We start from the raw sequence: 26,249 nt of genomic DNA, 5'->3' as shown, positions 1-26,249 counted from the left end.
ATGTAATAAAAATAAGTAAGAAAGAGAAAGAAAATACTCAAATAAAATCCTGTGTGTGTGTGTGTGTGTGTGTGTGTGTGTGTGTGTGTGTGTGAGATATGTGTCTCCAGGCTCGCACAGGTCACCAGCCTTCACAGTAGGTGGTAAGGGTCTTCACCTGTTGAACTATCTCACCCACCCCTCTCAATCAGGCTGGAGCATTCTAACAGTCCTGGCCTGGGCTGGGAGCATAGCTGATTAGTAGAGCTTATACAAGAACACACACACACACACACACACACACACACACACACACACACACACACACACACAGTCAACCTTGATGGCTGGCTGGAAGGATGATTACTTATAGATCAGAGTTTTCTACTACACTTGAGCTTAGCCAGAAGAGATGTACCTAGAGTTTGAGACCTGCTTGCGCAACATGGTAATATCCTTGTCTCAAAAGAAAATATGAAAAAAAAATCCCACATGCAATGAATGAATACATGAACACCATGCTCGCTCCCTCTTCCTCGTTCAGTCCAGGGCCCAGTCCATGAAATGGCACTGCACACATTCAGGGTAGGTCTTTCTATCTCACGCCAATTAAGACAATCCCTCATGCCCAAGGCCAACCTATCTAGACAATCCCTCATGCCCAAGGCCAACCTAATCTAGACAATATCTCTTATAGATATTCACTTTCCTGGTGGTTCTACATTATGTAAGTTAAGCATAGGTTTGCTGACCTCCTGTATTCAGGGGGAAAATATTATTTTATTTACTGTTTACTATTTAGGTCCAGGTTCTCTGACTTCAACTTTTAGAAGGTTAAATAGCTAGGCTGGTCAATATAACTTGTACATGTAATCCCAGAATTTGAGAGATGGAGGCAGGAAGATCAAGGATTCAAGGCTAGCCTCGGATACATAGTGAATTTGATGCCAGCCTTGGATGCATGAGACTCTTCAAAACCCAACTAATAAAACCAAAAATAAATAACTATGTTACAAGTTATCATTGGAAGAGATGCAAAGATTTTGACTGAGTAGAAATGTTGACCTCAAAGCTATGGTATGGCCTATCGTATAGCAGCTATTTTTTCATGTATATGGATGTTTGCCTGAATGCATGCATGTGCATCATGGATGTGCAGTGTCCTCAGAGGTCAGAAGAAGGCATTAGATCCCTTGGAACTGGAGTTGCAAAGGGTTGTGAGTTACCATGTGGGTTCTGGGAAACAGAGCTGGAGTCCTCTGAAACCTCAGGCAGCGTTCTCAGTGGCTCAGCCATCTCTCCAAATGTATTCAGCAACTGCCTTTGTGTCTAAGTCAGCACACACATTCCCGCATGAATGCTTTTCACGGTAGCTCTAGCATCCAGTCTGATCTCTCATCTCCGCACACATGCAGGAACAGAAGGAAGGAGATGTGCGCTGCAGGTGATGATAGTGTGCTGGGTGTTTCCTAAAGGATCAGGTTGTGCTCAGAGCCTCCGCTGGTGGGAGATGTGTCTGTCTCTATTACATCATCTCTGTTTATCTCCCTATCTGCACCAATGTCACCTCCATCCCTCGCTACATCATCTCTATCTATAGCAAGACATCTATAGTAATAATACATATGTATGTGCCTATGAGGTTCTGTTATTCTACATAGCTCAAAATACTCTCCAAGAGGCTGGTCTAAAATCAACTCATGTTCTGGAAGACGTTGTCCTGCGGCTCTATGTCTTCAGCTCTGCTTCGAAGTCAGTCTTAGCTCTTTGCTCTAACCTAGTGAGCAGAGAGGAGGCTAGCCACCAACCACCATCCACCCCCTTGTTCGAGCAGCTGTACCGTGCCCTGCGCCTGTTTGCGAGACGGAAATCTGCACCTGCTCCAGACACTGGCTCATTGTGTAACGCTCTGTTTTCTACTCTGTGGCAGCACATGTGGTTACAGCGCTCATGCTCTGTTGTTCCAGGCCCCAGATATTCCAAGCAGTGGCATGTATTCAGGAGCTAGGCAGATGGAACTTCTGTCCACAGGGAGTACACAGTCATTCGTGGGATAGACAAATAATAAAGAGACACTATGAAAAATTGGGCAATTTGTACCAAATTACAGTAATTTAAATAACGCTTGGTGGGGGACTGAGGAGATGTCTCAGTCTTTAAAGCACTTGCCTCTCAAGTGTGAGGAGGACCAGAGTGCAGATCCCCAAATATGTGTAATGCCCAGTGGGTGTGGCTGCCCATCTCTATTGCCGGATTAGACATAGAGACATGGGATCCCCAGAGCAAGCTGCCTAACAAGACTAGCCATATCAGTGAGCTCTGGGTTTGATTGAGAGACCCTGATTCCATGAATAATGTGCACAAGTAATTCAAGGTGATTCCTGACATCAGTCTCAGGCTTCCACGTGCACATGCCCCTACCTGTGCCCAAACACACGTGTGTGCCAGCAGACGTGAATACATACACATACAGATACACACACATGTACATACACCACATACACAAAAATGTGAAAAGGAAAATAATAAATTAATATTCTTATTTCTTTTCAGACAGTCTCATGCATCCTAGGCTGGCCTCGAACTCACCACACAGCTGAGGATGACTTTGATCTCCTGATCCTCCTATCTGTTCCTGCCAAGTGCTAGGATTACAGATGTGCATCACCATGCCAGGCATTTAGTTTAAAGGTCTTAGCTGGTTTATTTTCTATTCTAGAACACTTCGGTTCATAAAGCAGAATTAGAGTTACTAAGGTCTGAGCTGATGAGGCCAATTTTCTAGACAGAGAAGAACCAAAGCCATCAAGAAACTGAACCAAGTCTGGCCCAGGCCGTTCCAAGGCCTTCTAAGGTGGGGATAGAAGAACGGTAAACTGACTGACTGCTTAACATTTGATCATTTCAGGGGCTTTTGTTTGTTTGTTTGTTTGTTTGGTTTTTGGGGGGGTTGCATTCTGGTTTTGTTTTTGTTTTGTAATGATTAAAGAATGCAAGAAATAAGGCAGAGGAACCATCATTACCATGAACTGAAGTTAGCCCACTGGGGGAATCTGGAAGTCACCTCTCGTTTCTTTGGTTTCTTGAAAGGTAAAATAAATGGCTTAGGATTGGTTTGATGACGTGGAACTTTAGCATGGTGACTTTCTTTTGATGGTGTGTGTGTGTGTGTGTGTGTGTGTGTGTTCCTCTGCATGTATGCATGTGTGCAGGTACACATAGGAGCCAGAGGTCAACACTGGGTGTGTTCCTCCACCAATTTCCACCTTACCTTTTGAGACAGGGTCTCTCACTGAATGTGGAGTTTTCAGATTTGTCTAGACTGGCTGGTCAGTAAGCCCCAAGGATTCTCCTGTCCCCACTTCCTCAGCGCTGGCCTTTCAGGCACGAGTCCACACTCAGTTTTCTATGTGGGGGCTGGAACTGAACTCAGGTCCTCAGGCTTGTGTGGCAAGTTCTTCCTGACCAAGCCATCTCCCCACACGTCCTCTTTTTGACTTTTAGTCTGTTGGATGGATTTTTATTTAACAAATTAGTGAGCTGATGAGGAAATAGACTCATTTATTCAAGGCCACAGTGCGTGTGCACGTGCATTCATGATTGTGTTCATCACTGTGATTACACATGAAGATATGTGTGGTTGCATACACACTTTAGCATGCCTCACTATTTAATGTTCTGCATATTGATACCTGATCAATACTCACGACTCAGCATTCTGTTCGATAAGTTGAAAGCAGGCCATTGGTTTATACTCAAGCAAATCATGCTGAAGTTCTAAACCAAGTTAACCTAGGAGAGAAAAGAGCCCAATTCCCCAACCAGGCAGCTGCGGCTGTCATGATAAAGAAGCCTCCTGCATGGCAGCCTTCTGGTTTGGGCTCTCCTCAGCCCCTTTCTGCTGTTTATCTGTGTTTCAGTTTTTCATCTGAGCCTTCTCACTCCTGCCTGGAGGACACCCCAAAAGGGCACCTGCAGTCAGCCTCTCTGTTCGGCAACTTCATATCATTTGTGAGGAGCAGTGGGCTCTGCCTCAGAAGACCTCACTTAAGAGTCATGACCTGTTCTCCCAGACTTTGTACAGGGAGGGGGGTATGATCGACAGTCTTGCCATCATGCTGGGGTGTCCACAGGGACACAATGTGGAAGTGTTTCTTCATGCCAGGTGGAGTTGGCACACATCTTTAATCCCAGGACTCGGGATTTAAAAGTATTTAATTTTTTCTCATTTTCTCCTTTTTCACTTTACCTACACACAGAAATGTGCAAAACCCTTGGGTATTTTCAGTTTTTTTTTTTTTTAAAGATTTTATTTATTTATTATGTAGACAGAAGAGGGCGCCAGATCTCATTACAGATGGTTGTCAGCCACCATGTGGTTACTGGGAATTGAACTCAGGACCTCTGGAAGAGCAGTCAGTACTCGTAACCTCTGAGCCATCTCTCCAGCCCTATTTTCAGTTCTTAACCAGAGTCATTTGGGAAATTGTCAAGTTTTTCTTTAAGGAATTTAGAAAGGATAGCGGATGGTGGTGGCACACACCTTTAGTTCCAGCACTCAGGAGGGCAGAGGCCGGAGAATCTCTGAGTTCAAGGCCAGCCTGGTCTACTGAGTTACAGGGCAACCAAGGACACAGAGAAACTTTGTCTTGAAAAACCAAAAAGGAAAAAGAAAGAAAGAAAGGAAGGAAGAAAGAAAGGAAGAAAGGAGGAAAAGAAATCTGTTTTTCACACGTGAACTGAAGGATTGAGTCTGGAACTTTGGGTGTGAGCTGGACTCCACGGAGGATGCATGTTCTATGTTATGATGGACTGCGCTGATGGTCTTATTGTGGAAGCAGAGAGGAATACTGGCATTTAGTAGATGGGTCCAGGGGTGACAGATATTACCTGTTCCTTCCAATAGATGTCCAGAATCAAGTTCCAACTTATATATAAAGTCTCCCTCCATGTTTCTTCCTTCTTCCCTCATTTCCATATTTATGTTTATCTCATTCACTGTCATATCTTAGTGGCTAGACCTATGACTAGAATTCAATAGCTTAAAATTTGTGTGTGTAAGGATCTCCCTGGGAAAAGGGAAACAGAATAGATTTCTTTGGTGGACTGGGAGTGGGTGGGTGGGAACAGGAGGGATCAGTTGTGTGTGTGTGTATGTGTGTGTGTGTTGGGGGCAGAGAGAAAATACTGGGAGAAACACCTGGAATTGGAGGCATTTCGGGGGCGAGGCAGAAATCTAGTGCAAAGGAAACTCCATGGAATCGGAAAGAGTAACTTTAGCAAAGACTCCTAGTAATGGGGAACGCAGAGTCTGAACTGATCATCTTTTTTTTTTTTTTTTTTTTTTTAAAGATTTATTTATTTATTATGTATACAGTGTTCTGCCTGCATGTATGCCTGCAGGCCAGAGGAGGGCACTAGATTTCATTACAGATGGTGGTTGTGAGCCACCATGTGGTTGCTGGGAATTGAACTCAGGACCTCTGGAGGAGCAGTCAGTGTTCTTAACCTCTGAGGCATCTCTCCAGGCCCCATCATCTTTTGTAACCAACCAAGGCCTCAAGTGGCGGGATTAGGACACCAACCCAGCCACAAAACCTTCAACTTGGGACCAGAATCTAGCAGAATCCTCTTCAGAGGCCAGAGAGACTTCATCCAGCAACTGATGGGAGCAGATGCAAAGTCCCCTAACCAAATATTAAGCAGAGCTCGGGGAATCCTGTGGAGAAGGGGGAGGAAGGACCGGAGGACTAAGATGGATCAGAGACACCAGAACATGGTTCACAGAATCAATTGACCAAGACTCATGGGGGCTTGCAGGCATCAGGGAGCCCCGAGGGGTCTGACCTAGGTCCTCTGCCCATGCGTCATGGCTGAGTAGCTTGGTGTCCGTATGCGACTCTCACAGAGCGGCTGTCTCTGACGCTTGCCTGTCTGGGGGACTCACACTGTGCTGCTGCCTCTTACAGCCTTGAGGAGATGGTATGTGCCTGCTCCATTGTAGCTTGTCATGACTTGTTTGGTTGACGTCCCCGGGAGCCTGCTCTTTTCTGAGAGGAGGCCGAGGAAGGGTGGACCTGGGGAGAAGGAAGGTGGCAGGGGAGGGGAAACTGCAGCCAGGATGTACTATATGAGAGAAGACTAAAACGATTCACTTCACATTAAAAATGTATGTGTCGCGGGCAGTAGCCCAAATCGCAACTGTATGGCTCAAGAGATTTTCAGCAAATAACCACAGGGCCACTACTCAGATTAAAAAACAAAAAACAAAAAACGTGCTTATACAACTTGTGGGAGGGCATGTGAGTGCCACAGGAGTGTGTGGAGGTCAGAGGACCATCTCAGGTGTCCATCTTCTCCTCGAGACAGGGTCTCAAGTTAGCTGCTGCATACGCCAGCCTAGCTAGCCTTTCTTAAAATTCTGTCTCTGCCTCCTGTCTCATAGGAGTTCTGGGGTCACAGGCACATGCTACTGCACCGACTTTATACGGGATCTGGGGACTCGAACTCAGGGCCTCACTCTTGCACAGTGAGCGTTTCGCCTGCCAAGTCACCTTGCCAGCACTTACTGTCTACATTAACAGGTGCAATCCTTACTCTTCTGTTTGGTTTATGATTTCTTAACTGGTAGAAATGGTTTGTGTAGTAAGACTTTATCAGTGAGGGCCAAATCAAGGCCACAGCGGTAATTTAAGCAGGGAAAATTAAATTAAAAAAAAGTAACTAATAAAAAGTGGGTAATTACCCAGTGAGTACAAGAGGACTCTAGGGCAAGGGTTGACAGGCCTTCTGTAAAGGGCCACGTCGTATTTTGGGCTTTGTGGGCAAGAGTCGTGGCCAAGGATATCACAGACTACAACACAAACATCCACAACATTTTATTGATGAAATCCAAGATAAAATGAATGCACGTTTCTAAAAACTGTATTATGCTTATCTATTGTGTTGAGGGTACAGGGAGTGGGTGCTTGTCACATGTGGAGGCCAGAGAACAACTCGGGGGACTTGGTTCTCCATCCATCCACCAATGCGGGACCCAGGGATTGACCTCAGGTCCTCAGGCTTGGCGCCAAATGCTTTCGGCCACTGAGCCATCCGCCAGGCCCACAAGTACATGCTTTGACATACATTTCGATGATGACGACATCTCCACTTTGTATCGCTGAGATTCAAATACAAGAACCATTGCCAGCTCAAGAGCGACAAGCAGGTGGCTTGCTGTGACCTGCAGGTGGCGGTTGGCCGGCCTGGGGCTCCAGGGGTGGGGCTGAGGGGGTACAATGGGTGGGGGAGGCTGAGGGTCCTCTCCACAACCGCTGAGATTTAGACTCTGCAGCTAGAACTGAGCCAGTCCACTAACAAAGACATTTGCCCAGGCGTGCAGGCTACAGGTAGGACCTGCCCCAAAACCTCCCCATTTTTGTGACCAAGAAAAGGGCAAGCCAGGGAAAGGGGAGGAAAGCTCCCCCCCCCCCCCTACTCTACAATGACCTTCTAGTGCCATCTACTGGAAGAGAATAAAAGGCCAAGTAGTGAAACCAGACTAGCGGGGACGTCCTGTTTTAGGAGGGGATCATTTGATAACTCCAGTGGGGAACCTAACAGAGTGATAAAGGTGCTTTTCCCACTCTGCTTCTTGCCTTTACAAATATCTCCTGGAAAAGGCTCATATGAAACGACATTCTGAATAAAAATAAAATAAATAAAAACAGCACATTGCAGGAGCTGGCTCTCTCCTTTTACAGTGTGGGTCCCAGGGATCAAAGTCAGGGAAGCCAGGCTTAGTGACAAGTCCCTTTACCCTGAGCCCTCACTCGCCCCGTGAAGGTTAGTCGACCCCTCACTGTCCTCTACCCATCCCATTCTTGTGTCCTGAGCCCATCCTACCAGATACTCTGTGTCTTTCTCTGTGTGTGTGTGTGTGTGTGTGTTTAATGCTTACTGTCAAGATTCTAATTTTTGTAGATTTTAGAGCAAAATTTTCTGCTTTACACAAAGTAAAAGTGTTTTGGCAAATACATCTATTACCTTTTCTTGTTTAATAGCTTCTGGCGAATGTATCTTGAACAAAAAAAACAGTTCGCTCTTGGTTGGGCCTGGCTGTGAATGCCTTCAATCCCAGATATTATCGCCATGACTGTTTCACACAGCACATGCAGATCTCTGCTCACTATAATCCTTGGTGCACGCTAGGTAACCCTGCAGCCAATTTGACTCCGGGCGCTTGGAGTCAAATTCCCTTGGTGGCCCATCAGAAGGCAGCTTGTGATTGGGGATGAGATGTAGCTCAGTGAGAGAGCTCTTGTGTGTCACATGCACATTCGACTTGACTGGTGTAAATCACAACCCTCTCGTCTTCTTTTGCTCTTTATCGCTAGTAGAGGGGCTGAGTGGTGACGAGAAGAGGGAGTGGATGGCAGCAGGAGCAGCTTCTGAATGGTGGCAATGGCCAAGGTGGCGGCAGGTATTGCCCCCGTGGTTTCCATGGTAGCAACAATGGTAAGAAAACAGCTGGATTTTCCAGAGTGTCCAGGGGCAGAAACAATAGAGCTGCTGGAGACAGCAACGAGCACAGAAGGGAAAGTGAGTCCTGGTCAGGGGGAGGTCAGTCCTCTGAATGCTCCACACCAGCAGAGCAAATGGACCATGGCAGAAGCCTGACATCTAATTGCTTTGAGGTATTTGATCCACCCTTACCAACAGAACCAAGTTGTTGACTTTTGGGGACCCCAAATGCCCAAACATCAGTGGCAACTGCCCAAGATAGCTTCATCCCACAAATCCCTCTCCTCTGGTTCCTTCTTCTCTCTGTGGGACTGGCGTCTGCTTCTGGTGGGGTCTCTCCCATCGTGGCGGGTCCTCTTTCTGGGCTCGGACTTGTCAGTTCCCGCTGGCTCCGCTGAGGCCTTCCTTCTGCTGAGGCCTCCGTCTTCTCTGTGGGAAGCCTTCTCTCTGTGGTGTTTTCTCTTGAGCGTCCCTTGCTCCACACCGGTGGCTCCTCCCCACTCCTGGTGTCCATCCTGACTGACTGGCTGGTTTTTCTGATGACGTTTTAGAGATTCCAGTTTTCGTGTGCAGTGAGGTACCAGGTCTTCCACTGTCGGCCTTTCGTAGGAAGTAGAGGATCTGGGGTGTTTTCTGGATGAGAGAGGTGGCCCCAGCATTGGGGCTCCCCAGCTGACGCAGTCTCTTTCTTGGTGAAAAGATTCCTCTGCCGTATTTCTGACAAAGGTCCTTGGATGTAATCCAAGGTTCCTGCTTGTAATCCTGGCTCTCTGCTTTCTAATGAAATCTTCAAGCTCATGTTGAAAAGAGTCATTGGTCTGAGGCTTTTCCATTGTACTGACCATGAACGGACTTCTCTAGAGAAAAATGGGAGAAGACCTTCTGTTAATGCATCATATTGCTGAAGATATTTTCTCTGTCCTAAGAGAGTGTTACGCTACATATTATACAGTAAGTAGTAAGTAGTCACTGATGTTGGACATGAGTGCTTCTGACGTACTGGGGATGGGAAAGTATAATGGGAGAGGAAAATGATTGCTCATTTGTCTTGTTTTAAAAAATTTGATTTTGTGTATGTTGAGTATGGGTTTGTACACAGTGCCCACAAGGCCAATGGTGTCAGATGCTCCTGGGGCTGACAGGTGGTTGTGAGCTACCTTATGTACGTGTTGGGAGCCAAACTCTCCTCAAGTAGTACATCCTCTTACCTGCTGAGCCATTTCTTCAGCCTGCATTTTTTCTTTCTTGACATGGTGACTTGGTCCTACTAAGTAGCCTTAGCTGGCCTAGAACTCACTCTGTAGAACAAGCTGGCTTCAAACTTGTGTTTCTATGTCTCTGCCTCCAGAGAGATTATAAGCACCTATCAAAGCTGGTGGGAAATGAGTCTTAAATCACTGCAAATTTTCCGATCTATATGTATAAATAAATGTAATACATAGCGAGTATTGTAATGTAATACATAGTGTGTGTGTGTGTGTGTGTGTGTGTGTGTGTGTGACCACTTAACTGTACATTCATTTGTGTGAACTGCATAGTTATGTGCAGGCTAGAGGCTAAGCTCAGCATTATTATTATTTATTTTATTTTATTTTTTCCGAGACAGGGTTTCTCTGTGTAGTTTTGCACCTTTCCTGGAACTTGCTTTGTAGACCAGGCTGGCCTCGAACTCACAGAGATCCGCCTGCCTCTGCCTCCCAAGTGCTGGGATTAAAGGCGTGCGCCACCACCGCCCGGCTGCTCAGTATTATTCTTCAGAAGCCTGGTTTTTTGAGACAGGGTCTCTCGTCGGGACCCAGGGCTTGCTCAGTAGGGTAGGATGACTGGCCAGTGACACCCTGGGATCTTCTGTCTCCTCCTCAGCACTGGGGTTACACATTTGCCACAACTTCTCCCCAGGGTGCCAGAGATCAAACTTGGTCCTTCTCATGTTTGCCCTGCAAGTATTCTTTGGACTGAGCCAACACGGCGCTCAAGTGTAACATGTACTAATGGGGAAGATTTATCAATGGTTGAGACAGGTTTAACAATCAGATAATTTGGGCTGAAGAGATGGCTCAGCAGTTGAAATCACTGGCTGCCTTTACAGAGGATTGTTGGGATCCCAGCACCCACATGGTAGCTCACACCATCTAGTTCCAGGGGATCCTGTGGCCCTTCCTGGCCTCTGTAGGCACTGCATGCAGACGGTACAGAGACAGGCACTCCAGCACACACATACACACAAAATAAAAATAATTCTTTAAGGTGGCGCATGCCTTTAATCCCAGCACTTGGGAGGCAGAGGCAGGCGGATCTCTGTGAGTTTAGAGGCCAGCCTGGGCTACCAAGTGAGCTCCAGGAAAGGCACAAAGATACGCAGAGAAACCCTGTCTCAAACCCCACCCCCCCAAAAAAAAATAAATAAAATTCTTTTTTTAAAAAAATCAGGTAATTTTAGACTTTTTCTCTACCATAAATACTATTCCATGTATAAGACTAAGACATTTAAAGAAGAAAACAAAAAGAGAAAACCATGTAATTAAACTAAGCTGGAATTAAGCTGGGCATGTTGTTACAGACCGTTAGTCCCAGCACTTGAGAGGCAGAGGCAAGTGAACTTCATGAATTTGAGGCCAACCTGGTCTACACAGCAAATTCCAGGCCAGCCAATGCCACACAATGAGATCCTGTTTTAAAACAAACAAACAAACAAAAAAGTGCTAGGATGAGGACCAGCTACATTCAATGGGTCACTGGGGGCTGCTCTGAAAACCTGACTTCATTTGACTGTATGGTTTTCCTTCCATTTAGCTAAGGTAACTGTTAGTTCTAACAAAAAGCCTGCTGTCGTGACGGTACCTATCACCCAATCCAGTCCCTGCTATTCTATCCTCTGGGCTAATTGTTGCTCTATTATAAATACAATTATAAATGCAACTAAGTGTGAAGTCAGATTTGTCATGCTGGCTTGAGATTTAGTTTCTTTCTTAAATATATATATATATATATATATATATATATATATATATATATATAGTCACATGCTACATACCATTTTAGTCAAGGACAGAATTCACATACAATGGTGGCCCCGTAAGACTGTGAGCTGGCTCAGCAGGCCAAGGGACTTGCTGACCAGTCTGATGACATCAGTTCAATACCTGGGACCTACAAACTGTCCCCTGACCATCACATGCCCTGTGGCATCTGTGCAAGCACACACACACACAAGTGTCTTAGCTGGAGCACAAGCACTCTGGTCACATAACATTTCTCGATATCTCATCCTCATTGATAAGCAATGCACAGCTATGCTAAGAACCGTTTTCTATTTCTATTTCATAATGGATGCATATAATTAAGGGAGCTGCCTGGCATGCTGAAACACTTTTGGAAAGTGGTTTTTATTTTCAACCAAATCTCTAAATTTAGGTTGTTTTGTGGTTTTTAGGTCTCACTAATGAAGCGTCAGCGTTCTGGACACACAGTGTGCCATGGATATAGCCAGGCTCTGGGGCCACGGCCCCCATTCTTGGGAAGGCCCGACAGCCTTGTTCTAAAGCAGATAAAGCTGACGTTCCCACCAGGGACTTAAGTCTTTCTCCCTTCCCACTGCTCTTCCCTGTCCTCCCTCCATTTTTGGTGAGAAAGGGTCTCATGTAGCCCAGGCTGGCCTGGACCACTCTGACCTCAGACTCCAGCCTCTGCCTCTCAGTCCTGAAGGTATATGCCACCAGCCCGTCAGGTTGATGTGGGGCTGGAGGGCAAACCAGGGTGTGCTGCTCACTACCAACTGAGCTACATCCCCGGCCTTGGGTTTTATTTTTCCTGTGAAGAGATTTACATTGAGTTCAGACTGTGTGGAGGTGAAATGATTTTCTGGTCTCAAGCCGTTTCTTCAGTATGGAAAGACGAAGAGCAAACTTTTGGCAGAAAACTGTTTTGTCAGTAATGGAAAGGTAGTTAACACCCTGGTCTATAATAAGAAAAGGGCCAGGGAGAAAAGACAGCGTCCACCCACAGGGAGGAGGCGCTCCAAGAGTCAGGGTGTGGCTGGGTCTCACCTCCTGATCCTGCTCTCAGCCTCTGGGAACAGGCCACACTCCTTTAAGATGTGACTCGTACTCTTGTGTCACATACTCATGCGTCCACCTGCCTGACAGTCTTGTTTTCAGTACCTCAGCTCCTCACGTGGGAGGGCCCCGTGGGGTGAGTCAAGCAGGCATTGTATGGTGTGTTTCTGCATGGAGTTCCTCCGAGCCAGGGACGAGGCTTTGGCCTTGAGTACACACCAGAGCTTCCAGTTTTGTATGATGATAGGGACAATAAATAATCTTTGACCCCACCCCAAAATGCCAGTAGGATGTAGGATGGCCATATTGAATCTCCAGAACTGCTGTAGTAATTTAGCAGAGTCACTGTATCTGGAGTAGACACTACAAGGAACTGAAGAAGCCTTGTGGAAAATGGTGATTGTTTTGCTGAAGGGGCTTTGCAGCCATCCCATGACTTTGGTCACAAGTCACCTCAGGCATTGTGTACTGCAAATGACACGTGATAAAGGACTAGAGTCATGGGGGCGTGGGAGGCTCTCCTTTAGTAAGACCTGTAAATCAGATTATGGACCTTGAGATGAGGAAATACTTTGTGTAACTCTCAGTAAATACGCCTTTGTAGGGCTGTTTGGGGTTCAGCCCATCAGAAGAGGCTGGACCTTCCTGCTGCCACATGGGCCTTACGATGTCATCTTGGAGTCCCTTCTTTCTTCAACCGACCCAGGCTATCCTGTGCACCTGGACATGGCACTCCCTCCCCAGGCGAATCAATTCCGATAACAGGAAAGGCCCCAGGCTGCTTTACTGGGAAGAGGAGAGGAGATAAGGGACAACAGACACTGGATACAGTGACTTTGCCCACTTCTTTCCCTACGAATGACCTTCTTTAAAAAACGGCTTAGACACTGGCAGAAAATAAAGACACCTCAGCTTCACCAAGTCTGGCCTGTCTACCTACTCAGCATCCAGTAGTTTACCTGCTGCCCTCCATTTTGTAAATCTGTAATTCACCCCCCCCCCAATTTGTTTTATTGCATTCATTTTTATTTTGTGTGGGTCTGTATATACGGGGGAGGCACACATACGCTACGGCACATGAGTGGTCAGAGGGACTGTGGGGAGTTGGTTCTTTCCCTCTACCGTGTGGGACCAAACTCAGGTCACCAGCCTCGGTCTAAGTAAAGTGAGAGCCTTTGCTCTCTGAGCCACCTGCACACCCCTTTAAAGTCGGACTTGGGCAGGGCGGTGGTGGCGCACACCTTTAATCCCAACACTTGGGAGGCAGAGGCAGGTGGGTCTCTGTGAGTTCAAGGCCAGCCTGGGCTACAGAGCGAGTTCAGAACAGGCTCCAAAGCTACACAGAGAAACCCTGTCTCAAAAAAAAGAAAAGAAAAGAAAAAAGAAAATTGGCCTTGGACTGGATCACTTTACCTCCCCTGGGTTTAAGGGATTCCAGGCTCATGTAACCACACCCTTAGTGGTCCTTCTACTTTGACGCATCTAGAAGCCAATTTCCCAAGAAGAAAACAGAATAGATTTGAGATTCATCTGATCATGTCATCACCAGCCAAAACCCCCATGTTTCTCTTTGGTTTAAGTGATACTTATTAAGTCATGGGGCCATCCACTTTTGAGTCTCTACTTATCCAGAGTATTTATCATTTTCACCCTATTTGTGACCCAGGCTTCTTACTGACCATGAAACATGAACTGGGATTGTCAGGAAGGAATTCCTATCCCAAGTGCTTGCCTAGTCAAGATGAGCTGGGCTGCCCTCCTTCTGCTTCCTAGTCTTGTGCTATACTGGAGGGAATACAGCTATATGTCAATAGAAAGACAAAATGTCAAGGAAGAAAGCCCAAGAAATACTTAGTTGAGAAAAAGCAAGGAGGGCTAAGAAGAAAACACAGTGTTGAGACCAAATGTTTCCCTCTGCTCAGAGTTTCCCCCGAGGCGGGAAACCCAGGCTGTGCTCACTACAAGGGAATCTCATTAGTCAGGTGCTCCCTCTCCACCAACGCCCACCTGTCCTCAGGCAGTGAGAGCCTTCTGAGGCTCTTTGCTGCTTCCCTACCTTGAGGCAGCACCATCAAGGTTTGATCTATCCAAAGCTGGCTTTGAACTCACTGGTGACCTTTCCTGCCTCTCCCCCAAAGCACTGGGATCCTAGGCATGTACCACCACACCCAGTTTTACGCAGGGCTGGGGCTCCGTGCACGCCAGACAAACGCACTATCTATCAACTGTGTTAAACCTCTAGCCCCAGCTCCATTTCCAGTCTCCAAAATCCCGGTCAAACTGCCATACCACTGGTGGGCTGGGGACACTCCCTCTTTTCTTGGGCTCCCCGCTCCAGCTCATTGGGTCTGTTTCCAAACCCACACTCACAATAATCTTTCTAGTTTCCTCTTATTTGCTCACAGCTTTCCCTCCTTCAGAGGGAAGCTCAGTTGTCTACTGGCTGCCCACAGCCCTGGGGTCCCTGCGTCCTCAAGACAATCTTCCTCTTGTTCTGGCCTTCCAAACACACTGCCTCTGGGCTCACACAGGGACACTGGTCTCTGAGCCTTGGTGCTCCGAGTCTCTAAGCAAGCACACCAAAGATTAATCATCACCCAGGGCTGGGCTGGAGTGCTACCTCAGCTCTGACGACCTCCACGACACCCCTCTGCTACCCCTGCGTTATCACTGCTTAAGCTTCCCCACGTGCAACAGGGATGTCACACGTGATGGCACATGCCTGTAACCCAGCACCGGGGAGGCTGAAGCAGGATTCTGAGTTTAAGTCTAGCCTGGCTAGTGAGTCCTTGGCTATAGTCACCCACAGCTGATTCCAGCTCTTCCTTTCTACCCGGCTCCCTGCTGCTGGCGGCTTTTCTGTCACCTAGACCACACAGAGCGGCAAGAACTAACACTTTTTCAGGTCAGGTATGTTCTAACTTCCCACACGTGCCCGCAGGGTCCTCATGCGCAGAGAGTCTCTGTTTACCCGTTTCCTCACGACATCAATTATGCCTGCCGTCAACTAGGTGCTTGGCAAAGAAACCAGCGAAGACAGATCCTGACCCCTCCCTACCTGTCGAGGTCCACTAGGAACCCCAGATCCGAGGAGCCCACCCTTCCAGTTTCAGGGTCCCTTGCTGTACCTGGGCCATGGTTCTCGCTAGTGCTCCAAAATGCCGCCAAACATCAGCGAGAATGAGAAACGCGGGTTTGGGTCAGTTCTGATCTGGAACCATCACCTTGATAGTTTACTGAGAAAAACGGCCACACACAGATGGATTCCTGGCCTTCGCAAGCTTAAGAGCCTTAAGGGTCATTAACGCCGAAGACCTGTGGGTACCACAAAGCACCAATGTCTACCTGGCTAGAATCTTCAGTAAGGGCCTCACAGGCGTGGCAAATTAGTGAGCTCCGGAAGAATCCCAGGTTCCCAGCTCCTCTGCTAATGCTCTTCTGGGCTGGATGCCTGGGAGCCGGAAGGAGGAGGCCACGCCCCTTCCTTTGTCTAGGTTCTGGGGCTTTGGCCTTCTCAACCTGTAGTTCAAGCTCACCGAGGAAATAAACTCAACCTTTTTTTTTTAAAAAAACATAAAAACAGGTTATAATTCAAAAGTCCAGGATTATTTGAAGCTGGAAAATATTTTCTCTGTAGAAAATAGTATAAATGATAACATTTCCCAATAAGCCCTTTTAAGCCAAAATGACAGCTGAATTATACATATAAATATTGATTAGATTCTGGGATGCAGAAGAAACCTATCTTCATCTGTTCAAAGAGCTATGCTTTACTTAAGTTGTGTGAGATTCCTATTCATCTTCTCCTTCACTGTTTGATTACAGCAGACATTTCTCTATAGGCTAATCCATAATCTAAAAAGATTTTAGCCTCCCCTCCTAAAACTACAGCCAGCATAGTCTTTCATCAGCTTGATATGGTACAAATTCTTATCCTAATAGTGAAATGAATAAACCCAATCTTACGCCTGAAAGGGACTGAGGAACACCCTCAGTTCACTGCCTGAGAACAACAACAAAAAAAAAAGAAAAAGAAAAAGAAAAAAGAAAAAAGAAAACAAAACAGAATGTAGCCAGATCAACACTAGTCAATCCTGTCTGGAGTTTATCTTGAAAAAGTAAATGAAATATCCAATTTTTAGCATACTCCACCCCCACGAAGTACCTCCCCTCCCTCGTCTTTCTCTTTTTGGAGATAGTCTCATAGCCTTAGTGGGCTTCAAATTCTTTTTGCTGTTTTTTTTTTTGTTTGTTTGTTTGTTTGTTTGTTTTGAGACAGGGTTTCTCTGTGAAAGTGTCCTGGCTGTCCTGGAACTCACAGAGATCCGCCTGCCTCTGCTGCCACGCCCCCTTCCCCAGTGCTGGTATTAAAGGTGTGTACCACCACCGCCCTGCTGACTTCAAATTCTTTACAGAGGATGACCCTGAACTCCCGAACCTTTTTAGCTCCACTTCTTGGGTGTTGGGATCACTGGCCTGAGCCAACAAGTGGATTTATGTGGTACTGGAGATTGAACCCAGAGCTTCTAGTATGTCAGCTAGGTAATCACTCTTAACAACTGAGCTACAATCCTTCATGTTGTACTTTTAAAAATATTGCCAAATTTGGCAACCAATCTTACAGGGTTAATCTTTTCCTATTCATCTTTTGAATTATAATTACTAACAATTATAAAATCTAGTGGCTTTCATGGTGACATTGTCATTTATGTATGCGTCATAATCTGATTCAGTCCTGTCTGTGGATGCCAACCTGGGGGTGACTGTGTTGAACACTCTGACCTCAGAACAAGGCTATGTCCAGGGCAGTCATCACTGTCTTCAGGCAGGATCGTTACCTAGTCAAAAGAGTTAATCTTAAACCCTAGTTACAAAATGCAGATGCCAGTGGAGGATGGGTGGGTGGTCATGCTCAACATTTCTGACACAGGGCAAGACTGTCACTGCCTCGGGGCCAGACTACTGCTAGCCACAGGAAATCCCAACTGCAACTATTCCAGAACACCGTGACACTGAAACTTGGACTTCCAGCTCAGAGTTCCCTTCCCAGCCCAACAAAAGCAGCTCTCTTGTCCTCTTGTACCACAGTGTAGCTAATGAACTCTACTTCTGAGTTCCTCTGTCTTCCACAAATTCATTCTTAGTCCGTGTCTCTGGTTTCTGCATGGCAGTATCCCCCTTAAAACTACCCATTTTTGCTCTCCACCCATCCCTTTCCTTACTTGCTGTAATAGTCCTTGGATTTTCAGGTTTTCCTTGTTTTGTTTTCTTAAAAAAAAAAAAAAAAAAAAAAAATACTGGCCGGCCAGTGGTGTCACACGCCTTTAATCCCAGTACTCAGGAGGCAGAGACAGGTGGATCAGTTTGAGGCCAGCTGAAAGACCCTAGCCTTTCAGGCTTACACCCCCAAGCCTCAGGAAAGGAGAAACTTCAAGCACCAGGAAATGAGAAACTAAAAATCTAGTTCCAAGGGCAACCTGACTTAGCCATTGTTCAATCTCCCCTGCAACCATATAACAATGTAAAAAGATTTCTGTTAAGAGATGTGCTCAACTGTGACTGGGAGAGTTGCAGGTGTTCCAGGAAGGACCACTGTGACCTTTGTGTAAACTCCACTCCTGCCCTGATACCCCCTTGAGGTTTCAGGAAGAATGTACCTGTTGACATAACTGTACCCCCTCTGTGATCACTCTGTACCCAGACCATGATCTTGTGAAATGAAATTGTATGGGAATTGTAATCTTGTGGTTTTTTCTTTTAAAAGCCCTCATGGGGCTGCAGTAAGATGCGGTTCTCACTCTTAGGAGCAGAGTTTGCCCTTCTATATAGAAGCTTTAATAAAAACCTCTTGCTATTGCATCAACTGGACTGGAGTCTGGGTTCTTGGGGCGCCCACTTGAGATCCTAAATTTTGGGGTCCAACACAGCCTGGCCTAATGAGTGAGTTCAAGGACAGCCAGGGCTACCCAGAGAAGCCCTGTCTCAAAAACAACAAAAACAAACAAACAAACAAAAACCAAATTCAAGTATTAAACACAAGTTCCACAAAGAAGATATATGGGTGATGGCTTTTCTAGTTCTAACTCTGCTGTGGTGGTTGTTGTTCTTGTTTTGGGTGGTGGCTGAGTGTATAAAAATATATTTGAGGGCGGTGGTGGCACAGACCTTTAATCCCGGCAGAGGCAGAGGCAAGCGGATCTTTGTGAGTTTGAGGCCAACCTGGTCTACAGAGCAAGATCCAGGAAAGGCACAAAGCTACACAGAGAAACCCTGTCCCCAAAAACCAAAAAAAAAAAAAAAAAAAAAAAAAAGGAACCCCCAAAATATATTTGGTAGTGAAGTGTAAAATCTGAATGTGAATCTCCACGGCTTCTGTTTACAATGTCTGCTCCAATTGTACAGAAGTCCATTGAGTTGTATAGTCTTTGTGTCTGGTTAAGTTTGGTATGTGATTTTTTTCAACTGTTGTTTATAATAAAGTTTCAGATATTAAAAGTGAAATTGAAAGTGTATTCTATTTACTTATTTGTGTGTGAATGTGAGTGCACACGCACCATTGTGTGCTTGTGGAAGTCAGGGAACTTACGGGGGTCATATCTCTCCTTCCACCCTGTGGGTGCTTGGGATTGAACTCGGGTCATCAGGCTTGGTGGGCAGGGCTTTCATCAACTAGCCACTTCCCCAGCACCTGGTTTCTGAAACAGGTTTTATTCGGAAGCCTGGAATGGTCTAGAACTCACTATGGCACACAGCTGACCTTGGTATTGCAGCAATCCTCCTGCCTCAAACCTCCTAAATGTAGGCCTTAGAAAAATATAATCAGGTACATTCCCTCTATCTCTCCCTACCTGTAGCCATCCTGATCGAAGTTAGATGGAATCTCACTGTCACCTGGATTTGCATTTCCCTGATGGCTAAAGATATCGAATATCCCCCCGCCCCCCCCCCCCCCGCAAAAAAAAGATATCAAAGATATCGAATATTTTTTATTACATATTATTGTCTGTTTGGATTCCTTTTGAAAAGTGTTTCTCAAATCATTTGCCTATTGGTTAAATCACTCATTGTTTTGTTGTTAAAAAACAATTTTATTTGAGAATAGTCTTACTCTGTAGTCCAGGATGGCACTTAGATACAGAATCTTCCTGCCTTAACCTTATAAGCACTGGGGTTGTAGGCATGTGCCACCATGCCTGACTTAGAATTCATTTAATATTCTGGTCATTTCATTAAGCATCTATGGGATAAACAGCTGGCAAAGATTTTCTTATTCTGGAGGTTTTGTCTTTTTTATGCAGATTCTTTACATTTTGATGATATGGTCCTCTTGGCCTATTCTAGCTTTTATTTCCTAAACTAATGAAGTCCTAGTCGGAAATCATTTCCCCTGCTGAGATCTTGAAGTGTTTCCCCTATGCTTGCCTTTAACACTTTCAAAGCGTCTGGTCTTATATTAAGGCCTTTGATCTATTTTGACTTTTTCTGCAGAGTGCAACATAAGGATCCAGCTTCTCCTTTTTTATACAGATACGCAGTGCTAACTAGCACCCTGTGTTCAGGAGGCTGTGTTTTCTTCAGTGGGTTGTTTGGCAGCTGTGTAAGAACCAGGTGGCTGGAGATGATGCATAGGTGTATTTCTGGACCCTCTAGGCTGTTTTATTGGGCTTTGCTTCCATCTCTGTGACAGTAGCACGCTATTTCTGTTACTATGACTGTATGAAATGAGGTATTGTGATGTCTCAGCATTGCACTTTTTGTCTTGTTTTTCTGAAAACAAAGTCTGTCTACATAGCCCTGGCTGTCCCAGAATTCACTATGTAGACTAGGCTGGCCTTGAACACATAAAGATCTGCCTGTCTCTTCCTCCCAAGTGCTGGGATTAAAGGCGTGTGCTACCAGGCCCAGCAGCATTGTAATTTTGTCTCAGAGTCCTTTGGCCATTGGGGTCTTTTGTGCCTGCATGTAATTTTTAGGATTGTCTTTTCTAGGTAGGGACTGCACTCTGTCTGTAGATCTTTCAGCAGTATGACCATTTTACAAAATTAATTCTCGCAATTTATAAACACACAAGGCCTTCCTGTAGTGGGCAGCCATTCCAGCTTTGACCTGGAAGTACCACCCCCTTTGAGGCTTAGGCAACTGTCACGCCTACAAGGTGGAGCTGAGAGAGGACCCCTGAAGACCTGGGATCTGGATGGGGGAGCTTGCTTGGTTCCTGGACCCTGGACACTGGAGGTAGAGCAAGCAAAGTTCTCCAGAGAACACCACCCGACTGTGCTACACCTTTCCCAGACCCTGTTCCCTATCCCTTCACTTGTGAGTTACCCCACAAAATAAACCTCCCTTTTAACTACGTGGAGTTGCCTTAATATTTAAACCAATACCTTCCCATTATCTTTCTTTCTTCCTTCGTCTCTTCTTTCCTTCCTTCCTTTCTTCCTTCCTTTTTCTCTCTCTCTTTCTTTCTTTCTTTCTTTCTTTCTTTCTTTCTTTCTTTCTTTCTTTCTTTCTTTCTTTCTTTCTTTCTCTTTTTCTTTTCCTTCCTTCCTTCCTTCCTTTCTCTCTCTCTCTCTCTCTCTCTCTCTCTCTCTCTCTCTCTCTCTCTCTTTTTTAGTTTTTTCGAGACAGGGTTTCTCTGTGTTGTTTTTGTGCCTGTCCTGGATCTCACTCTGTAGACCAGGCTGGCCTCGAACTCACAGAGATCCACCTGGCTCTGCCTCCTGAGTGCTGGGATTAAAGGTGTGCACCACCACCGCCTGGCTTCTTTCTTTTTTTGGGGGGGGCAGGGTTTCTCTATGAAACAGTCCTGGCTATCCTAGAACTCACTCTGTATACCAGGCTGGCCTTGAACTCACAGAGATCTGCCTGCCTCTGCCTCCTGAGTGCTGGGATTAAAGGCATGCGCCACTACTGCCTGGCATTGTCTAGTTTCTTTTTTTCTTCTTTTTTTTGTTTTTTTTCGAGACAGGGTTTCTCTGTGTAGCTTTGCGCCTTTCCTGGAGCTCACTTGGTAGCACAGGCTGGCCTCGAACTCACAGAGATCCGCCTGGCTCTGCCTCCCCAGTGCTGGGATTAAAGGCGTGCGCCACCAACGCCCGGCTTGTCTAGTTTCTTAATTAAAAAAGTCTTTTAGTTCTGTGTATGTGTCTGTGCATGTGAGTGCATGTCTGAGGAGGCCAGGCATCTGGACCCCCTTGTGCTGCACTTAGGGGAGACTCCTGTATAGGAGCTGGGACCTGAACATGGGTCCTTTTCAAGAGCAGCGTGGACACACTTTAACTGCTGAGTCAACATTTCAGCCCCTTTCAATTTCTTTCTTCAGTGTTTTATCATTGTATTACAATGTATCTTTACATTTGTATGTGTGCATGTGTGTGCTATAGAGAGCATGGGAAAGTCAGAAGACAACTTGTGGAGTCTGTTCTCTTCTACCTATGGGCTCAGAGGATCACACTCGGGTTGTCAGGCAGAGTGACAAGTGCCCTTACCTTCCAGGCCATATCACCAGCCCTCCTTTACAATTTTTATTGGAAAAGTCTTCTACTTTTTTGAAATTTATTCCTATTTTTAAAGGATGTGTTGAATAGGATTATTTTCCTGACTTCTTTCTTGCATTACTTGATGTATAAAAAAATGGCTTAGCCAGGTGTGCGCTGCTTCCCAGCACTTGGGAAGCAGGGGCAGGCAGATCTCTGTGAGTTCGAGGCCAGCCTGGTCTACAGTGTGAGTTCCAAGACAGCCAGGGCAGTTACACAGAGAAACCTTGTCTTAAAAACCAAACCAAACCAACCAATCAACCATCCAACCAACCAAACAAACAAAAAAGGACTTATTTTTAAGTACCATTTCTCTTTTTGATGACATCTTTTTTTCAGATGTATTTATTTATTTATTTATTTATTTATTTATTTATTTATTTATTTATTATGTATACAGTATTCTACCTGCATGTTTGCCTGCAAGCCGGAAGAGGGAACCAGATCTCATTGTAGATGGTTGTGAGCCACCATGTGGTTGCTATGCATTCTAGGTTGGAGTTGAACTCACAATCCTCCTGCCTCAGCCTCCCAAGTACTAAGATAATAAGCATACACCACCACACCTAACAACTATTTGCTCATTTTTTTGAGATGTCTCATGTAGCCCAGGCTGGCCTGGAACTATGTACCCAAGGCTGGCACTGGCCTCCTGACCCTCCTGCCTTCATTCCTCAGGTGACAGAATTGCATACCTACCTAACCCCTTGGTCTTCATGCTTCACCCACTCAGACTCACCTAGAACCATTCTCCAGGAAGCAGACAGAGAAACTTCCGAGTCCTGATCCTCTGCTTCCACCTCCCAAGTTCTGGGGTTAGCACAATCATGCCCAGACAATCATGGAACTCTTTTTTTTTAATTACTGTTTTTATACTGTATTATGCTTAAATTTGTGTATATTGAGCCATCCTTGCACTTCTAAAACAAAACCAACTTGATCATGGTATATTTTTTAAATATGCTTTTGAACTTAAATTGCAATTATTTTTATTATTTTTTGCATTTATGTTCATCAGCAATACTGATCTATAGCTTTTTTTCTTTTCCTTTTTTTTTTTTTTTTTTTCAGATAGGGTTTCTCTACATAGCCTTGAGTATCCCAGAAATCATGGTAGACCAAACTGGCCTTGAGATCATAGGTATCTACCTGACTCTGCTTACTGTGTGCTGGGAACAAAGGCAAACACCACCACACCCAGCCTATAGCTTTCTTTTTGTGTGTATTATTTATGTTTTGGTAAGTATAATACTGCACAGACATAATTTGTCTCCTAACAAAGAAAACTTGGGACCAGATGGATTCAGTTAAATTTTACCAGGCCTTTGAAGAATCACTATCAATGCTTCTCCAACTATTCTATGAAAGACAGGGAAGGAACTCCCCCCAGATAGGAACTCCCCCCAGATTAATTCTACAAAACCTATACTAAACCTACCCAAACCCGAGAAAGACACATGATCAGCTGGACATGGTGAAGCATGCCTGTAATTCTAGAACTTGGGAAGTGGAGACAGAAGATCAGGTGTTCAAAGTCTTCCTTAGTGATGTAGGCAACCTCAACTACCGGAGACCCTTTATTCTCTTGTTTTTTAAAAAATCCTGTATCATCACGTGTAGGGACAGAAAGAATATGAGCAATATGTGAAGATTCTGATAAGTGTAGGTGTCCATACCCATTTACTATGACATTCTGTCGATGCTAAGGATATATCTGGTGTGGGCCTTCAGGTTATGCTTGTTTGGGGCTGGATCATCAGCTGCAGGCTTTTGTCTTATTGAGTATGAATGTTTTCCTGGTACCTGCTGAGGTCAGAAGAGGGTGTTGAATCCCCTGGAACTAGAGTTATAGACTGCTGTGAGTCCCCATGTGGGTACTGGGAATCGAACCCAGGTTTTCTTCAAGAACAAAGTGCTCTTAACTGCTGAGCCATCTCTCCAGCCTCCATCTTCCATATTCTTTTTTAGGTTGAAGTATCCACAAAAGTCCAAGTGGGACTAGGTTGTAGCAAACAATCTACAACCTGCCCCGGATTTCTCTCCAGGTGAAATGAGGTAATTTATGTCTCTAGAAAGGCTATGTTTGCTGGGCAGTGGTGAGTGCACACCTTTAATCCCAGCACTTAGGAGGCAGAGGCAGGCGGATCTCTGTGAGTTCGAGGCCAGCCTGGGCTACAGAGTGAGTTCCAGGAAAGACTCCAAAGTTACAGAGAAACCCTGTCTTGAAGGAAAAAAAAAAAAAAGGAGAAGGGCTATATTTGCTTCTGGAAGCTTTAAGTCTGTATACTTGGAGGCAGTGTGAAAGCAGGAGCTATCTCACTGTCCAGAACAAAGTTTGTTAGCATGTGTATCAGTCAACAGGGTACATATTCACTCTGGTGGTCTGCGGTCTGTGTATCCAGATGTGGCATTACACAAACTAGTGGTGTATCCCTGGAATGTCTCAGAGGAAGTAATCAAACCAACTTATTTGATGGAGGGAGTTCATGGGAGCCAAACCTGTTGTGGGATAATCCTTTTGTACACTATGAAGATGTGTCTCTGCCAAGGTACTTTCTGATTGGTTTAATAAAAAGCTGAGTGACCAGTAGCTAAGCAGGAGAGGATAGGTGGGACTTCTGGAAAGAGATAGGAACCCTGGGAAAAGAGGCAGACTTGCCAGCAAGACACAGGGAAATCAGACGTACAGTATGGAGGAGAGGTAAAGAGCCATGTGGTATAATGTAGATGAATATAAACGGGTTCTTATAAGAGCTAGTTGGGAACAAGCCTAAGCTAAGGCCAAGATCTCATAATTAATAAGTCTTTGTGTCATTATTTGGGAGCTGGCAGTCCAAAATAGTCTATACAAGTCCTTTGCCAACCTGGTCTAAGTCTTTCAGACCTACCCCGTGTGAAACCATGTGATTAGTCTTGATTCTTGTCACGGTACCACTGGTGACCATGTCCCTTGTTCACTTCCTCCCCAACAACCCAAATTCCCCACTGGACTTGTGAGAGACATTCCTCCTTATTTGTATTTGTCCCTCAGGGGCCTTCTCCCACCCTGTCACTGAAGCAATGTATCTACAGGAACCTTGAATTGTGATTATTCACTATTTTCTGGTCCTCTGAGTAGCCAGTCCGGGATGAAGTACTTCTGATGAGCACTTCTCAAGACAGTGCATAGCATTGCTGGGTGATGTAATGGATTCTCCAAAGATGGCTTGTCTGGAGGACAGTTTCAGGCTAATCCTCCTGGATTTAAAATTTTCTAAGGGCCAGTTTTTTCCTGCGGTTAGGACTGTAGTTTGATGTTACTGTGAGTGGCTGGCACTCTCTGGCTTACCTTACACTTGTGGTCTTTGGTTCTTACTGGCTTGGGGAGCAGGGACAACTAAATTGCAAATTGCTTTGTATATCTTTGCATTTCTCTGTGGTATTTAGGCTTCTTCTCTTTTGATTTCCAGACCTCTTTCTGTCCTCTTCATTGCTCTGATTCTTCTCACTTGCAGAGTTGCATGAAGAATACTACTATTCCCCATCTTGTACTTTGGATCAGCTTTTTTTTTTTTTTTTTTTTTTTTTTTTTTTAACGTGATACTTAAGACATCTTCCTAACTTTTGATCAGGGTTTCTCCACCTCTTCTATTTTGGTTCCAAGTTTCTTTGTCGTGGAGACTGTCCTTTGCACAGTCGATGTTTGACAGCAGTGTCAATGAAGGCTCAGCTTCAATCAGTTTTACATACTTTGTGTTTCAATATTGAATGGGGTTGGAGAACAGGACATTTTAAGACAAAAGCCTTCTGTCCTAATTTTTTTAAAAAAATTGTGCTAGCCAGAGTGGTTTTCTCAATATGATCAATACTACATATTTATAGTCTTCTCTTGCTCAATACCTATGATTTTAATTAAAATGTTTTAAAGGAACTGCATGACATATTTAGTGTCATTTAATGTTCAATTATATGATGCTAACTGTTGACCTTGAGTCATGTTGAAGAAATTACAGAACCTTGTTGTCTTGGTATTTGTACAGCATTGCCAAGGATAGAATAACATTCTTTTTCATAAATTCCTCTCATTAGTTTCAATTATTTGGAAAAATTATGGTGAGCCACAGATTTTTATCATAAAATATGAGTAAACCTGATACAGTAGGTAAGGTATTTTCACAACTTTTTAGTGTATTCT

General features: G+C 45.1%; 1 protein-coding gene across 2 annotated transcripts; it reads right to left on the bottom strand.

Moving 5' to 3' along the window:
* Positions 1-6,842: 6,842 nt before the first annotated feature.
* LOC121828014 (uncharacterized) lies at positions 6,843-15,987 on the bottom strand. Of its 2 annotated transcripts, none has more exons than XM_042273443.2 (2): positions 15,668-15,987; positions 6,843-9,341 (listed from the first exon to the last, which is right to left on the bottom strand). In XM_042273443.2, the coding sequence occupies exons 1-2, from the start codon at positions 15,674-15,676 to the stop codon at positions 8,724-8,726; spliced, it is 627 nt and encodes a 208-aa protein (XP_042129377.1). In that variant the 5' UTR covers positions 15,677-15,987; the 3' UTR covers positions 6,843-8,723. The 2 variants fall into 2 exon arrangements, with proteins under 2 accessions (XP_042129377.1, XP_042129378.1); XM_042273444.2 differs by having other exon boundaries at positions 15,885-15,987.
* Positions 15,988-26,249: the final 10,262 nt, after the last annotated feature.

This window comes from Peromyscus maniculatus, chromosome 3, assembly GCF_049852395.1.
Source record: "Peromyscus maniculatus bairdii isolate BWxNUB_F1_BW_parent chromosome 3, HU_Pman_BW_mat_3.1, whole genome shotgun sequence".
NCBI lineage: Eukaryota > Metazoa > Chordata > Mammalia > Rodentia > Cricetidae > Peromyscus > Peromyscus maniculatus.
Note: the sequence above shows the minus strand (reverse complement) of the source record. Positions and strands in the feature narration are given on the sequence as shown.